At 35.0% G+C, this 18,195-nt stretch overlaps 1 protein-coding gene across 8 annotated transcripts; it reads right to left on the bottom strand.

Annotated features, from left to right (window-relative positions):
- Positions 1–2,276: 2,276 nt before the first annotated feature.
- LOC112715345 (tRNA nucleotidyltransferase cca2) lies at positions 2,277–12,347 on the bottom strand. Of its 8 annotated transcripts, XM_072204690.1 has the most exons (19): positions 12,224–12,347; positions 11,997–12,095; positions 11,758–11,867; positions 11,482–11,609; positions 7,404–7,538; positions 7,185–7,321; positions 6,925–7,042; positions 6,568–6,623; positions 6,404–6,453; positions 6,185–6,283; positions 5,945–6,054; positions 5,669–5,796; positions 4,839–4,905; positions 4,612–4,695; positions 4,086–4,148; positions 3,800–3,947; positions 3,163–3,321; positions 2,714–2,808; positions 2,277–2,618 (listed from the first exon to the last, which is right to left on the bottom strand). In XM_072204690.1, exons 6-19 carry the CDS (start codon positions 7,274–7,276, stop codon positions 2,514–2,516), a joined length of 1,374 nt encoding a protein of 457 aa, XP_072060791.1. In that variant the 5' UTR covers positions 7,277–7,321; positions 7,404–7,538; positions 11,482–11,609; positions 11,758–11,867; positions 11,997–12,095; positions 12,224–12,347; the 3' UTR covers positions 2,277–2,513. The 8 variants fall into 8 exon arrangements, with proteins under 8 accessions (XP_072060791.1, XP_025622886.1, XP_072060792.1 ...); XM_025767101.3 differs by lacking the exon at positions 12,224–12,347 and having other exon boundaries at positions 7,404–8,471; positions 11,997–12,134; XM_072204691.1 differs by lacking the exon at positions 12,224–12,347 and having other exon boundaries at positions 7,437–7,538; positions 11,997–12,134.
- Positions 12,348–18,195: the final 5,848 nt, after the last annotated feature.

The following is an 18,195-nucleotide window of genomic DNA, read 5'->3' as shown; positions in this document are numbered from 1 at the left end:
TTATTGGCTCACCACTATAAATACACTGACACCCCTCAGGTATCTCTAAACCCAATACTCTCTAGACCTGCTAACACCCTTGCTAACTTAGGCATCGGAGTATCTTTGAAGGTACCACCCCCCATTTACTCACGTACACAGGTCGGAAGGAGGCTCCAGCGAACGAACCTACTCGGAAGCCACCCTCTGCAGATAATTGGGCCAACCAACGTCATCCATTCTATTAATCTCCGGTTACCCACCGTAACAATATTATTTAATGGTTTTAAGTTTCTCAATATATATATATATATATATATATATATCGCAACCTTTTTACATTTAAAAAATACATTGGCTATAACAATCGTTTTCTTCTCTTTTTCACGGTTATCATAACATCTATGAAATATAGGTTGTGTATCGTAGATAAAGAATTAAAGAAATTGCATTGTAATTAGTGTTTAGTGGTTAATTTAGTCATGTAAATTTTAGAATTTACTAAGTATATGGCGATATTAATGATTATAACAACAATAGAATTCTGTAATATAAAAAGCCTTTGATACTATTGAATAGTAGCATGTCGTGAATTCAATTATTGAGTAACTAAAACGTTAGGTTATGTATCCTACATTATAATCCTGAGGTATAACTCATTTTCCGACTGTGTAACCAAACTACTTGTTTAAGAATTTTGTTTTTAAATAAGAAATTGCACCATAGCTGTAGTATACCAAGAAATCTTTGAGAATTTAACATGAAATGGTAAGTGTTATCCTTTAATTCCCCCCCCCCCCCCCCCCTTCAATTATAGTGAAAAATGTTGTCGAAAATAGAAATGTTTTTCTTTGCAGGTATAATACAAGAAAATAATAGTGCGTTTTAAAATTTATTGTTCTATTTTTAACTATAATGATTAGTCACATGAAATATACTAATCTATATGTTGTATACACTTTTATTTACGTGTGAATGTTTCATCACATACAATTAGTGGGGGATCCAAAATATTTTAGTAGCTGAGTAAAAATAATACACAAAAATAATAAAAAATAATACAAATAAATTTAAATAAAACTAAATATATTAATTAAGCTTTTAATAATTTAATTAACCGATCAAAAAATATATTAATTTAAAAATATTTTCTTGTTATTTTAATATTTAGCAATGTTGCAAATAGTTAAAAAAATTTATAGAGATTAATTTGAATGAATCAAAGTGTTTTAAGAGTTACTTAAAACTGGATTGTCTTTGAGCTTGTGAGTGAGGTCCAAATTCTCAATGGAGCGGATCCTGATTTATTCCGCATCCAGTGACCGTCGTCCGAATTGTTTGTGAGAAGGTAGAAGTGGTATCTATAAAATATTTCGATGCCTAATTAAGCAGGAATTTTAGCAGGCTTTAGTGTATTGGAATTTAAGTATACCTGAGGGAGGTCAGTGTATTTATAGGCAACATGTCAATAATCACCGTTGTAGTAGTTCCACTTCTGATGATGAATAACCATCTCTTTATCTTAAGTTGTTGAAATCTCTCTTTTAAAAGTGGGTGAGATATTAGAAATTAGTTATAACTCCTCTAGGAGAGAGTCATCAAGTAACGTTCTCAAAAGGTCGGTCATAACTCATACGGTAGGTGTCTTTTGAGCTTTGATAGATTTTTTAAGGCTTGACTTATATTTTTGGACCAGATAAAAACACAAATTTTGATTCTCTATTATAAGGATGTAAGAGAAACAAAATATTTAAAAAATTAAAATTAAAATCAAACAATTACGATGCTCTTATATATCGGTATAAATGTCTAATATGTTTCTATAATATTCGGTGAATCTGACTGTAAAAAAAATATTATATACTAATAGTTTCATCTATTTTTGAAAAGCTAAGTTTGATTTTAGTTAATTAACTAAGTAGTTAATGTCAAATTATTATTATTATTATTTAATTTGTTTTTTTAATCTCAATAAATTAAATTTATATGATTCAATACTTTTTTATCATGGTATTATTATCTCATAACATAAATTTTTCTAATACATAAATAATTTTTTTTTGAAGTATTAGACAAACACATTATTACAATGAAGACATTATAGCAATACATACACATTTTTTTATTTTTTTTTCCTAAAGTTCAATGGGGCAAATATCCCCGACCCCAACATGAATGACCCGTCCTTGCATATTATATATCATTATGTCATACAATTTTATTTTGATTATTTCTACATTTTTTCTATAACTAATTTGATATATAAAAAGGATTGCTTAAAAAATTTAGATGAACTATTTATAAAGTTAAATTTTAAATAATAATTTATCTTAATAATTAATATAAATACATATCTTTATAAATAATTTGAGATATATTCATAATTCATATATCATGTTTATATACATAAATACTTTCATCCTAATTGTGGGCTTCATACAACATTCACAAGCCATGTGTGCATTAAGTGGATTCCCCGTATCATCCAAGGCAAAGGTGTTTGGAACAGACAAATGATCAAAGGCATTCCGACTTCACTCCAACTTTACCCGCTTAGAATTGGTTTCTCTTAACCAGTCAATGCATTCCTCAGTAGTTCTAAAAGGATTGGCAAGTTGCCATGCCATTGATTTTTCTTTCTGCAAGTGAAAATGATAAATTAAAACCTTAAATTTAGTCAACGTGCAGTGTGCGTGACTGTGGGAACAAAATTGCAGTAAACAAAATGACTTACCCACTCCTTAACGAGTGGTCCTTCTTTAAGCTGTAAGACATTCATAATATCTTCGCCACTGATCAATGGCTTAACCTCCCAAACATTGTCGAGGCCTGTTATCCACCAAAATATGTTAACATTTTACGTACCGTGAGCTCCCAATCACTTCATCTTACTCAAGCCATCCATGCTCCTATTTTGGTTTAACTTCTTTACATAACTTCACTTAAAGTGGTGAAAATTATAACTAAAACAAAGCCAAGCATAGAAGGAACAAAGAAAAGAGATATAACTTCAAATGCTCCGCTAAATAGGATTATGAATATGAAGTAGAACAGGTAGATGCTGCAGTAAATTTCCAGTAAAAGCTATACACATCTTCACATTCATTCTTCAAAGGATGCAAGCAAGAGACACAAGCATCAATGCTACAAGTTAAACACGTATCAAAGACTAATATAGCTCACCTAGTTTTATTATAGAACTCTCCACTGTATTAAACAGATCTCTTCGTTTGTGCAATTGTGAGGATTCATCCTCAGTGTCGTTAATGCCAATGGGATGTAATAATATGGATACCAATAGTGCAACTCTCCATAAATCTTTAATCTCCCTCAAGAGAAAACCTAAATAAATCAAATATAAAATCTTGGTCATCTCAGATGCAATTCATAATGTAAAATAACTTAGCAGTCACACCCTAGAGAAACAGATGCAGAAGAGTTGGGTGGGCATCACATTACAAAAATACTTCCACTATCCCTTTCTTATGTTTCCTTTCATTTAATTGAGGTAATCAAGCTAAGTCGCTTAAAATAGACTTACTTAACAAGCAGAGTGTAGATTGTGGCTTGAGTGAAGTGCAAATACTATGTAGGAAACAATAATTATAAAGTGAAATGAGGGGAGTGTCCATGGCTAAGTTCCACTAGAAAACTCAATAATCTAGATGAAAATCACAACATAGTAAAGCACAATAAAATTAGCATACAACACAACTTACAAAACTAGCAAAATGAATTGACTGAAGATTGAGGACAACATGAGCTAAGAAATAAAAAGGCATAATGCCAATACTAAGGTAGCAGACTAAGAACAATGTACCTGTTAGAACCCGAACTCTAGAAGCAATAGAGACATCATCAATCAATCCTCTCATCCAATCAACATCATCAGGTTGCAAATCCTCATTAGATGCAAGACAAGGAATCAACGACAAGAATTTGTGTGATGCTCGGTGTAAATCAAGCACCTGGATTTTGAAACACATACAATTATAAAACATTAGCCAATAGAAACATCAACCAGATTCTAAAAAACTGAAATGATTTATATTACAAACATTAGAACTCTGTTATTCTGGTTGTACTAAGGGTAAATGGGAACTGACCATTTTTGCATCCTCGCCTTTTTGCTTGAGTGAGTCAACAATAATATAATTGACAACAGGAACCTATAATTCAAAATAACATGTTATCCTCATAAACCAGCATGTCATTTGGAATACAAGAAAAATGACTAAAGAAACTGCATTATATAACAACAATATTAAAATGTTCCTCATAAATAAGATTTCACGGATAAAATCAGCTAGAGTTTTCAATTGAGTATCAGATAAAACTTGAGCTCAATATAAATAATCCTTGAAATGAGACAAACAGTCCCTCTCAAGATTGTCTAATAGTGTGGTTGTCATCTCTACTTGTGTCGCATGACAGTCTAACTAAATATAGATTGTGGTTTCTACAGGTCTAATATGAAATACTCCAAAACACCAACTAAAGGGGGAAAAGAAAAGAACAAAGCAACACACTAGAGTTCTAATTTAGACACTTTGCTAGATGTATCAAGTCAAAGCACAAAAAGAACATTACAAATTCAAAAATAGTATCACATAGAATGGACGAGACACATACCATCTTCGCTTTCTTAACTTGGTAAGTGGTATTTTTAAGTGGGAGGAACAATGCAGCAAAAAGTAAAAATCTCCTTTCTTTGTCCTAAGTAGCACAAAGGAATCACCTATCATGACCAAATATAATCAAGCAATCCAAAAATGATAATCGAATGACAACAACTTCCTATTGTGACAACAATAAATGTGAAAATGGATTATGGTAAAAATGAAAAACACATTACTCACTTTAAAGGTTGACTCTTTGAGTAAATGGATAAGGTTCCATGCAGTGTCCAAGTAAGCAACGCAAAGCCTGGATAAAGTGAAAGAATTAGCTGATCAACATTGCCAAGAAAAATAACCTTTGTATCTTGTGCAAGTGAACAATAATAAACAAAATAGAGAACCAAAAAGGAAAAGATAGGGTTTAGCCATTTAGGTAGTGAAGGCATAAAAGTGAGAAAAGTGGCTCTTCATAATTTGCTCAACTACTACTGTATTATTGCTAGTAAACCAAACAATTTCTTCTTATCCACAGGTTTCGTGGGTCTTCCCTTGGGCACTTCATGCCATCTGTCAAGTTCAACCAATGTCTGATCTTATATCAAAAGTTAATTGAATATTAGAGCCAAGAGGAGCAATATGCATTTATGTAAAAAATTGATGCATCTCACATCCAACTTATGATTTTCACCTCTATTCCTTTTCATAAGATTTGGTTTTGCAAACATTTCCATATATTTCACAAGGCTTTCATAACATGTAATGTGATGAGGGAAAAAAACAAAAGAAAAAAAAAAGAGAAAATGATTAGGATTGTGTTTGTGAGTACAATAACAACACACGTCTCAAAATATTATAATGATACTTCTTTCAAATTTGAAGTTCACAACAAATATCTAAGGTTGCTAGCGGTGCACTAACTACTATGTTTTTCCTTTTTTTCCGGGTAAAAGTGGCAATAATATTCAGCTAACTCTATCTCCGTGTGCAAGATGCGGTTGAAACTAATTAAAGGATATGCGATCATTCTACACCTTTTAACCTATTAAAGAAAAAAAAAACTGCAAACTTACCTTTCACAACCATCTGAAATAGCAGGTTTAAACACAGGAGGAAGACTGAACACATTCCAAAATAATGTCAGATCACAAATATGAGTCATTGCTTTGACAGCTTGATTTCCAGATATCATAAGATCAACCTACAAAATAAGACACAAGAGCCCATAGATGACTAAATTTTCAATTTTATACATAAGCTATTTCCTTTTAAATATCCAATAGCATTCCGTAATTGAAAACCACTTCCTAAGTATCCATATTGAAGGGAATGGGAGGGTCAGCACATACCTCTTTTCCAATGCGCTCTTTGCTAACTTTAGCAGCTAGAGCATCTTTCACATCATCACATGCAGCAGCTACTTTCAGATCTTCATCTAGAGTGAATTCAAATCTAACACCTAAATATAATAAAACATCTCTCTTAAACAGAGCTAGAAACCTAATTTAATCTTCATATAAAAGCATACCCAAAAAAAAAAACGTTCACCGGGTATACAAAATGCAAATATCTTCAAAATTAAAGTATACCAAATCTAATGGCTCGAAGAACTCGTAAAGGATCATCAAGAAAGGTGGCCTTTGGAGGTAAAGGAGTCACTATCCTTCCGGACTTAAGGTCTGAGATCCCTGCAAAATGCCAAAGAGATTGTTACATGTGGAGATATAAAAAAGAAATGTGTGGAGGGAAAGGGAAGAGGGAGGGTCAAGTAATTCTTATACTTATTTTGGCAATCGATCAATTCTAACCTCTTTTGGTATAATCTTCAACCGAGTCAGTGTGGATATTGTAGAATAAGCTGCCATGCACAACCAAACAGCTTTATGAAACTATCATCTAAAATGTCTAAATGGGGAATCAAACCAAAAAAAAAAAAAAAGGCCATAGCCTACGTATAAAAACACAAAGATACCTGTTAATTGTCAAATCCCTCCTACATGCATCCTCTTCAGGTGTGCCAAAGCTTTGCTGTTAGACATGAAGAAAAACTTTATTCGGTTGAACTTGACTTGGTCATGTGGAGAATGCACACAAGCAGACATTGCAATGATAGATAATCATGTTCATGTTGCCATAAAATTAGCTTAATAAACAAGGAGAGTGCAAAACACAGGAAATTCACCTTCATCGATAACAAGACAAGACATTCACGTGAGTCCAACTAGGAGGAAATTAGCAGAACATCTTATCTTACATGAAAATAAATCAAAAGAAAAGAAGTGGAATATGCATATAGCAAGAATACCATTAAGTGTGTGCGGTAACATACCTTAGAAGGAATGCGGCTATTCTCAATATACTCTTCACTCCTTAAGTTAACAAAATCAATCTGCATATCAAACCAACGCATCGTTGCTGTCTCCAAATGTTTAGACCGGTCAGGGTTGCTGCCAAAAAATAAAAATGTCATTTATGTTCTACATTGCTTCAAAGAATTCAATTTTCATGACTAAACAGAGTAACATATGAGAAACATACAATAAAATTGTAAAAGAAAGCAATAAAGAAGAGAAATTGGGAGGAACATACGACTTAATCTTGCCATCACCCCGAACATCTTTACCTTCACCGATGGACACCAAGTACTCCTTCACCTTATGGGCAAACTCGGTGCCCATCATATTGTCAAGAGCGATATCGATGTCATAGCAATCCTTCGCCAGGAGCTGCAAAACCAACCAAATTCAAACCCCAAACAGAAAAATTAGGGCTAAAGAGCTATCTACAGATAGAAAAGGGGGGGGGGACCTTGTCACGGACCCAGCCGCCGGCGACGCGGACCTGAGTTTGGAGGTTGAAGTGGCGGAGACTGGCGAGAAGCCTATCGAAGATCCTGCGCTCGATGTCGGAAAGTTTGATTTTGTCCCTCACCTGAAGAACGTGCTGAGTGGCAACCGACATTGGTCGCAGGCGCAGCAGATTAGAAACGACGGCGTAAAAATGGTTGTTGTTATCTTGTTGGAAGGGGAGAGTTTAAGGGAAACCAATATTGCGAGAACCGGACAGGTCAATAAACCGGTAAAGTTACTGGTTCAATGATTTATTGGTTCGATCAAGATTTAATCGAAGTTTAATCGGTTTATTTAAACATAAAATAAAATTATTAAAAAATTTATATATAATTTTAAATATATAAATTCAATAATTTCTAACCAAATAAAATTCAAAATTTCACAACTTCACATAATAAATCATCCATAATTTAATATTAGAAGCAAGGTTGCGAGAACCGGACCGGTCAATGAACCGGTGAAGTTACTGGTTCAATGGTTCGACCGGGGTTCAATCGGTTTAATTAAATATTAAATAAAATTATTAAAAAATCTAAAAATAATTTTAAATATATTAATTTAATAAAAAACCGTTAAAAAACCGGCTGGTTCGACCGGTTTACCGGTTAACCGGCCGGTTCGACCAATTTTTTTACCAGTTTTTTGCTGGCCGGTTTTTTAGCTTACCCGGACCGGTTAACTGACCGATTCCCGGTTTTTCCGGTTGAACCGGCCGGTCCGGTCCGGTTTTCAGAACCATGATTAGAAGTTCACATATAAATTCAAACGTCAAAATTCGTAGCTAAAAATAACCAAAACACACATGGTGACAAACACATAATGTTTTACTTTCAAAAGAAACATTAACAAATAAGTTTTCAACTAATCAAAAGACACAACTCATCAGATTTTTCTTATCACAGTAAAAGATTGCCAAGCTGGATCAGATTTTCCTAGGTTTTCTTCTAAAAGAACCAGTTTGGGATTTTTTGACAGCATTGAGAGTATTGTCTTATGGCGGTTGATCACTTTGTGATGGTTCCATCTTTAACATACAACCAAAAAAAAATCATGAACAAAATTAATTCAGCAAACAAATTTGACGAAATGATGAACAAAATTAACTCGACCAAACAAAATTAACTCAGCAAACAAAATTCAAAATCCAGCTAACAAAAATCATGAAGAAAATTAAGTAATTAACCAAATTAAATGATTCCTAGTCACAGAAGATAAGATATTCAAAAACCAAAAATCATGAACAAATAAAAAATTTCAGAACCAGTAATCACAAGAATGAACAGCGCAAGGCTAGAATACACAAATACATAGTACAAAATGATTCCAAGTCACAGCAAACAAAATTCAAAATCCAGCTAACAAAAATCATGAACAAAATTAAGTAATTAACCAAAATAAATGATTCCTATTTCCTAGTCACAGAAGATAAGATATTCAGAACCAAAAATCATGAACAAATTAGAAATTTTAGAACCAGTAATCACAAGAACGAACAGCGCAAAACTCAGACTAGAATACACAAATAAATAAATACTACAAAATGGAGAAAAGGAGAAGACTTGAAGCACGAACAGAACGAACAGAGATGTCAGCGGCGAGGGAAGCACGAAGAAGTTCTTGACAGTGACGGTTACAGTGACGGTGACGGAGGCACGGTGAACACAGAGAGAGCGCTCTCGAACAGAGGAGACGACGTCAAGCTCCTGCGACGGCGCCGAGCTTCCACATGCGATTCCTGTACATGCGACGGCGCTGGGGGTTGAGGTGGCGCGGTGGTTGACGTGGCTGCGGGCTGCGGGCGGCGGGGCTGGGTCAATGGGTGGCTAGGGCTGGAGTTGATTTTTTCTTTCAATTTCAGAGAGGAATGGGGCTGCGGTGCATTGGGGTAATGGGTAGTTTGATTTAGGGTTTTCTTTTAAAAAAAAAAATGTAAACCGCTGCCGTTTTGAAGTTTGTTGTCAAACTGGAAATTTTCTTAAAAAACCGGTCGGTCCAACCGATTCATCGGTTAACCGTTAGTTCAACCGGTTCACTGCGATTTTTCCAAACAGATTTATGTGATCAACCAAACTAATTTAGTAACCGATTTTCGGTTAATCTAATTGAACCAGTCAATCCGGTTCGATTTTTAGAACAATGAGAGAAAGAGAAACAATCGTAACGGTTGGCGTGCGTACAGTGAGAATTTTTTTGTTACACAGGTATCCCTGGACCGTCAGGTCGCTAACTAAGGGTGTGTTTGGGATTCATGTTGGAGGAAAAAGAAGTTTATTTGAGTGTTTTGACGTCTTATTTTTATTTTTGACAATTTTATAAAACTCTAAAATCAGTACTTTTTTTCATGTGAAGCAAGAAATTCTAGCTTCTACGTTTTAAGTTATGGAAGGTTGATTATTGTTAAAAAATTAGATGAGAAATTTATTCTTTTTCTACTAACTCTACCCTTTATTTTCTTCTATAAAAAAATATAAGTACCCATATGACTTTCACACTAATTCTTTGTGTATGTTCTTTGTTCCAAATTTTTTTTTCGTCAAAATCATTTAAATTTGTTTCAATCACGCTAAGGTAAATATTTTAATTTTTTTTATTATTTTTAGTACTCTCTTTTATATTTTGATTTTTATGTTTTTTATTATATTTTTTCTATTTATATGATAAATATTTTTATATTATTTTTTTAGTGTTCTAATGTTATATTTTTATTATATTTTTTATTCATATGACAATTATTATTGATATAATTCTTATTTTTATGATATTTTTATTATTTTTTGTTTATATAAAAAAAATTTATCCTTTATTGTACTATATTTATGTTGGGAATCTTTATTTTTATAAATTAAATAAATATAATAATTACTAAAATAAATAATTTTAAAAATATTTACCGAAATAAATACTATTCTCTTATCTCGTTTATACTGTAAACAAGATAATTTTACATGTATCTAAACGAGATAAGACAGATGTATGCGACACGTTTGTAAAAAAAATAATTAACCTTTTTATGTACTATTTCAAGAGATGTTCGGAGTTATACAAATGTGCATCAAGGAGGAGTATTGATTATGCTACACATTTGTAGAATTTTCTAGAATTCTCATGATCTTGTTTCATACAAATAAATATCTAGATATTATGACGAAGAAGTTTAGAAGTTAAGTAAATAAATCAAATACTAGAAATATCTAACCCTTAGAATTATCTAGAATTAGCTTATGAAGCCTATAAATAGACTATCATGGAGTTCATTGTAATTAATTAACAAACACAAATTCCACTAGCCTTTGTACTCTCTCCTTAACGTATCAATAATATAATTATCAATTTTCTCAAACCATTCATCCAAACTACTTGTTCAATAAAAATTATTATTGCTACAATATTCAAATCCATAATACACTAAACCAACATCAAACTACTTCATAAAATTAACAATAACCAAACAATTTCTTCTTATCCACAGACCACAGACCAGTTTCTTCATAATTTGGCACTTCATGACAACTGTCAAGTTCAACCAATGTCTAATCTTATATCAAAAGTTAATTGAATACTAAAGCCAAGAAGAGCGATATGCATTTATGTAAAAAATTGATGCATCTCACATCCAACTTATGGTTTTCACCTCTATTCCTTTTCATAAGATTTGGTTTTGCAAACATCTCCATATATTTCACAAGGCTTTTATAACATGTAATGTGATGAGGGGTAAAAAAGAATTGAACTTGAAAAAAGAAAAAAATGATTAGGATTGTGTTTGCGAATACAATAATAACACGTCTCAAAATATTATAATAAAACTTCTTTCAAATTTGAAGTTCACAACAAATATCTAAGGTTGCTAGTGGTGCACTAACTACTATTGTTTTTTCTTCTTTTTTTTTTTGTGTGTGGGTAAAAGTCGCAATAATATTTAGCCAACTCTTTCTCTATGTGCAAGATGCGGTTGAAACTAATAAAATGATTTGCAATCATTCTACACCTTTTAACCTATTTAAAAAAAAAAGAAAAAAAAACTGCAAACTTACCTTTTACATCCATATGGAATAGCAGGTTCAAAGTCAGGAAGAAGACTGAACACATTCCAAAATAATGTCAGATCACAAATATGAGTCAATGCTTTGACATGATGATTTTTAGATATCATAAGATTAACCTACAAAATAAGACACGAGAGCTCATAGATGACTAAATTTTTAATTTTATGTATAAGTTATTTCCTTTAAAATATCCAATAGCATTCCGTAAATGAAAACCACTTCCTAAGTATCCATGTTGAAGGGAATGGGAGGGTTAGCACATACCTCTGTTCCAATGCACTCTTTGCTAATTTTAGTAGCAAGAGCATCTTTCACATCACCACATGCAGCAGCTACTTTCAGATCTTCATCTAGAGTGAATTCAAATCTAGCACCTAAATATAATAAAACATCTCTCTTAAACAGAGCTAGAAACCTAGTTTAATCTTCATATAAAAGCATATCCAAAAAAAAAAATTCACCAGGTATACAAAAATACAAATATCTTCAAAATTAAAGTATACCAAATCTAATGTCTCGAAAAACTCATAAAGGATCATCAAAAAAGGTAGCCTTTGGAGGTAAAGAAGTCACTATCCTTCCAAACTTAAGGTTTGAGATCCCTGCAAAGTACCAATGAGATTTTTACATGAGGAGATATAAAAAAGAAATGTGTGGAGGAAAGAAGGGGAGGGAGGGTCAAGTAATTCTTATATTCTTATACTTATTTTGGCAATAAATCAATTTTAACCTCTCTTCGTAAAATTTTCAACCGAGTCAGTGTGGATATTGTAGAATAAGCTGTCATGCACAACCAGAACAGTTAAAAATCCTTCTTTTGTTTTGAATTAGATAATTGCTGATAAAAAAATACTTTTGTACCAATATAAACAGAACACACAAATAGATAATATACCTCTATGATAGAAGACAATACTATATAATACTCCAATTATAAAATTTTGGAAACTCTTTTCTCTAATTTTTCAGTTTTCTTTTTTCGTAGGTTTATGATTAGAATAGGATGAGGAAAATTTTGGATTTTTTTCAAGTTTAATAATGTTCTAAAATTTTTGGATGTTACTTGTTTGGAGATAATTTATATATTTAATTGAGGGAGATTAGGATGGAAGAATTGTTGGGATGTGATTTAAAGAAACTAAATCTAAGCTTAGAAGAAAATTAATAATCCCATACGGTTAGAGAGAGAAGAGAGGTGCCATTGTATAGTGTGTTTTATTCACACTTTTATCAGAGGATTAAAATTTATTAGTGATATTTTGTAGTTGTATAATTTTTTTCTACTACCTAACATAACTGTTTAACTTATAATTACTATTATAACACTTTATTAAACAAGTACGTCATATATAAATCAACAATATGTTTAACTTATAATGACTGGATTTAACGCTTTATTAAACAGGTACGTTATATAATTCAACATCTTTTAACGAGTAAACTACCAACCCGTCTCCTGTCCATTTTTAAGAATGACAATGTGATTCCTCAAAATAAAATTGATCCGCTTCGGTTCTTGTTCCCGAATTTCGTCACACAAAACGGTCCCTGTGCATTTTTTTTTTGGCAAAACTTGACAGAAAACGCTGAGCTATCTCGTTTAATGGATGACCTGTCACATGAGCTGGATGACGTGTTCATTCAGTGCTTAGCTGAACAAGTTCAAATGGACAGGGACTAATTTGTTCATCCCCTTCACCCTAAAAATGACGTCGTTTGCACGGGAAGTAACGTTTCAGTTGCTTTTGAAACGCTGTGTTTCCATAAAACCCCTTTGTCCAGAAAATCCTACCAGAGGCATGAGCAGCAGGAAGGAACCATCATTGAGTTCCATTGATGGGATTGGAAGAGAAATTTTTAAAAATCTGTAGGAAGTGTTGTTGCGCCAAAGAAGAAGAAGAAGTTCATTGCTCCATGATGTTGGTGTCTGGTGCACAAAATTGTGATCAATACTTTTCACAACTCAAATAATCCCCGGTGATGAAACCAAAAACTTGGTGTTCAATACCATGGCATAAACACAACTTCGCACAACTAACCAGCAAGTGTACTGGGTCGTCCAAGTAATAAACCTTACGCGAGTAAGGGTCGATCCCACAGAGATTGTTGGTATGAAGCAAGCTATGGTCACCTTGTAAATCTTAGTCAGGCAAACTCAAATGGGTATGGTGATATACGAATAAAACATAAAGATAAAGATAGAGATACTTATGTAATTCATTGGTAGGAATTTCAGATAAGCGTATGAAGATGCTTGTCCCTTCCGTCTCTCTGCTTTCCTACTGTCTTCATCCAATCCTTCTTACTCCTTTCCATGGCAAGCTTAAGCAAGGGTTTCACCGTTGTCAGTGGCTACCTCCCATCCTCTCAGTGGAAATGTTCAACGCACCCTGTCACGGCACGGCTATCCATCTGTCGGTTCTCGATCAGGCCGGAATAGAATCCAGTGATTCTTTTGCGTCTGTCACTAACGCCCCGCCCTTAGGAGTTTGAAGCACGTCACAGTCATTCAATCATTGAATCCTACTCAGAATACCACAGACAAGGTTAGACCTTCCGGATTCTCTTGAATGCCGCCATCAGTTCTAACCTATACCACGAAGACTCAGATCTCACGGAATGGCTGGCTCGTTTGTCAGGCGAGCACTCGGTTGTCAGGCGATCAACCATGCATCGTGTATCAGGAATCTAAGAGATATCCACCCAATCTAAGGTAGAACGGAGGTGGTTGTCAAGCACACGTTCATAGGTGAGAATGATGATGAGTGTCACGGATCATCACATTCATCAAGTTGAAGAACAAGTGGTATCTTAGAACAAGAACAAGCGGAATTGAATAGAAGAACAATGGTAATTGCATTAATACTCGAGGTACAGCAGAGCTCCACACCTTAATCTATGGTGTGTAGAAACTCCACCGTTAAAAATACATAAGTACAAGGTCTAGGCATGGCCGAATGGCCAGCCTCCCAATGATCTAAGAACTAGATGTCCAAAGATGATCAAAGGATCTAAAATGATTCAAAGATCCCAAAGATGAAAATACAATAGTAAAAGGTCCTATATATAGAGAACTAGTAGCCTAGGGTTTACAGAGATGAGTAAATGACATAAAAATCCACTTCCGGGCTCATTTGGTGTGTGCTTGGGCTGAGCATTGAAGCATTTTTGTGTAGAGACTCTTCTTGGAGTTAAACGCCAGCTTTGGTGCCAGTTTGGGCGTTTAACTCCCACTTTGGTGCCAGTTCCGGCGTTTAACGCTGGGATTTCTGAGGGTGACTTTGTACGCCAGTTTGGGCCATCAAATCTTGGGCAAAGTATGGACTATCATATATTGCTGGAAAGCCCAGGATGTCTACTTTCCAACGCCGTTGAGAGCGCGCCAATTGGGCCTCTGTAGCTCCAGAAAATCCACTTCGAGTGCAGGGAGGTCAGAATCCAACAGCATCTGCAGTCCTTTTTGGTCTCTGAATCAGATTTTTGCTCAGGTCCCTCAATTTCAGTCAGAAAATACCTGAAATCACAGAAAAACACACAAACTCATAGTAAAGTCCAGAAAAGTGAATTTTAACTAAAAACTAATAAAAATATACTAGAAACTAACTAGATCATACTAAAAATATACTAAAAACAATGCCAAAAAGCGTACAAATTATCCGCTCATCACAACACCAAACTTAAATTGTTGCTTGTCCTCAAGCAACTGAAAATAAATAAGATAAAAAGAAGAGAATATGCAATGAATTCCAAAAACATCTATGAAGATCAGTATCAATTAGATGAGCGGGGCTTTTAGCTTTTTGCCTCTGAACAGTTTTGGCATCTCACTCTATCCTTTGAAATTCAGAATGGTTGGCTTCTTTAGGAACTCAGAATCCAGATAGTGTTATTGATTCTCCTAGTTAAGTATGATGATTCTTGAACATAGCTACTTATTGAATCTTGGCCGTGGCCCAAAGCACTCTGTCTTCCAGTATTACCACCGGATACATACATGCCACAGACACATAATTGGGTGAACCTTATCAGATTGTGACTTAGCTTTGCTAGAGTCCCCAATTAGAGGTGTCCAGGGTTCTTAAGCACACTCTTTTTGCCTTGGATCACAACTTTATTTCTTTCTTTCTTCTCTCTTTTTTTTTCGTTTTCTTTTTCTTTCTTTTTTTTTTCGAAATTTTCTCTCTTTTTTTTTTCATTGCTTTTTCTTGCTTCAAGAATCATTTTTTATGATTTTTCAGATCCTCAGTAACATGTCTCCTTTTTCATCATTCTTTCAAGAGCCAACATTCATGAACCACAAACTCAAAAGACATATGCACTGTTTAAGCATACATTCAGAAAACAAAAATATTGTCACCACATCAAAATAATTAAACTGTTATAAAATTCAAAATTCATGCAATTCTTTTCTTTTTCAATTAAGAACATTTTTTTTATTTAAGAGAGGTGATGGATTTATAGGACATTCATAACTTTTAGGCATAGACACTAGGACACTAATGATCACAAGACACAAACATAGATAAACATAAGCAATAATTTTCGAAAAACAGAAAATAAAGAACAAGGAAATTAAAGAACGGGTCCACCTTAGTGATGGCGGCTTGTTCTTCTTCTTGAAGATCCTATGGAGTGTTTGAGCTCCTCAATGTCTCTTCCTTGTCTTTGTTGCTCCTCTCTCATGATTCTTTGATCTTCTCTAATTTCATGGAGGATGATGGAGTGTTCTTGGTGCTCCACCCTTAGTTGTCCCATGTTGGAACTCAATTCTCCTAGGGAGGTGTTCAGTTGCTCCCAATAGTTTTGTGGAGGAAAGTGCATCCCTTGAGAAATCTCAGGGATTTCATGATGAGTGGGATCTCTTGTGTGCTCCATCCTCTTCTTAGTGATGGGCTTGTCCTCATCAATGGAGATGTCTCCCTCTATGTCAACTCCAACTGAATAACAGAGGTGACAAATGAGATGAGGAAAGGCTAACCTTGCCAAGGTAGAGGACTTGTCCGCCACCTTATAAAGTTCTTGAGCTATAACCTCATGAACTTCTATTTCTTCTCCAATCATGATGCTATGAATCATGATAGCCCGGTCTATAGTAACTTCGGACCGGTTGCTAGTGGGAATGATTGAGCGTTGGATAAACTCCAACCATCCCCTAGCCACGGGCTTGAGGTCATGCCTTCTCAATTGAACCGGCTTCCCTCTTGAATCTCTCTTCCATTGGGCGCCCTCTTCACATATGACTGTGAGGACTTGGTCCAACCTTTGATCAAAGTTGACCCTTCTAGTGTAAGGATGTTCATCTCCTTGCATCATGGGCAAGTTGAATGCCAACCTTACATTTTCCGGACTAAAAACCAAGTATTTCCCCCGAACCATAGTAAGCCAATTCTTTGGATCCGGGTTCATACTTTGGTCATGGTTCTTGGTGATCCATGCATTGGCATAGAACTCTTGAACCATCAAGATTCCGATTTGTTGAATGGGGTTGGTAAGAACTTCCCAACCTCTTCTTCGGATCTCATGTCGGATCTCCGGATATTCACTCTTTTTGAGTGAAAAAGGGACCTCGGGGATCACCTTCTTCAAGGCCACAACTTCATAGAAGTGGTCTTGATGCACCCTTGAGATGAATCTCTCCATCTCCCATGACTCGGAGGTAGAAGCTTTTGCCTTCCCTTTCCTCTTTCTAGAGGTTTCTCCGGCCTTGGATGCCATAAATGGTTATGGAAAAACAAAAAGCAATGCTTTTACCACACCAAACTTAAAAGGTTTGCTCGTCCTCGAGCAAAAGAAGAAAGAAGAGTGTAGAAGAAGAAGAAATGAGAAAGAAGGGAATGGCTTTGTGTTCGGCCAAAAGGGGGAGAAGTGGTGTTTAGATTGTGTGAAAATGAAGGAGTGAAGAAGGGTTTATATAGGAGTGGGGGAGGGGTAGGGTTCGGTCAAGTGAGGGTGGGTTTGGGTGGGAAAGTGGTTTGAATTTGAATGGTGAGGTAGGTGGGGTATTATGAAGGATGGATGTGAGTGGTGAAGAAAAAGATGGGATTTGATAGGTGAAGGGTTTTTGGGGAAGAGGTGTTGAGGTGATTGGTGAATGGGTGAAGAAGAGAGAGAGTGGTGGGGTAGGTGGGGATCCTGTGGGGTCCACAGATCCTGAGGTGTCAAGGAAAAGTCATCCCTGCACCAATTGGCAAGAAAAATTGCATTTTGAGCCAATTCTGGCGTTAAACGCCGGGCTGGTGCCCATTTCTGGCGTTTAACGCCAAGTTCTTGCCCTTTTCTGGCGTTTAACGCCAGTCTGGTGCCCCTTTCTGACGTTAAACGCCCAGAATGGTGCCAGACTGAGCGTTAAACGCCCATCTGCTAGCCTCACTGGCGTTTAAACGCCAGCAAGCTCTCCTCCAGGGTGTGCTGTTTTTCTTTCTGTTTTTCATTCTGTTTTTTCGTTTTTCATTGATTTTGTGACTTCTCATGATCATCAACCTACAAAAGACATAAAATAACAAAAGAGAATAGATAAAATATAACATTGGGTTGCCTCCCAACAAGCGCTTCTTTAATGTCAGTAGCTTGACAAAAGACTCTCATGGAGCCTCAGAAATGCTCAGAGCTATGTTGGGACCTCCCAACACCAAACTTAGAGTTTGAATGTGGGGGTTCAACACCAAACTTAGAAGTTGGTTGTGGCCTCCCAACACCAAACTT

This window comes from Arachis hypogaea, chromosome 10, assembly GCF_003086295.3.
Source record: "Arachis hypogaea cultivar Tifrunner chromosome 10, arahy.Tifrunner.gnm2.J5K5, whole genome shotgun sequence".
Classification (NCBI taxonomy): Eukaryota; Viridiplantae; Streptophyta; class Magnoliopsida; order Fabales; family Fabaceae; genus Arachis; species Arachis hypogaea.
This window is presented reverse-complemented; position numbering and strand designations above follow the sequence as displayed.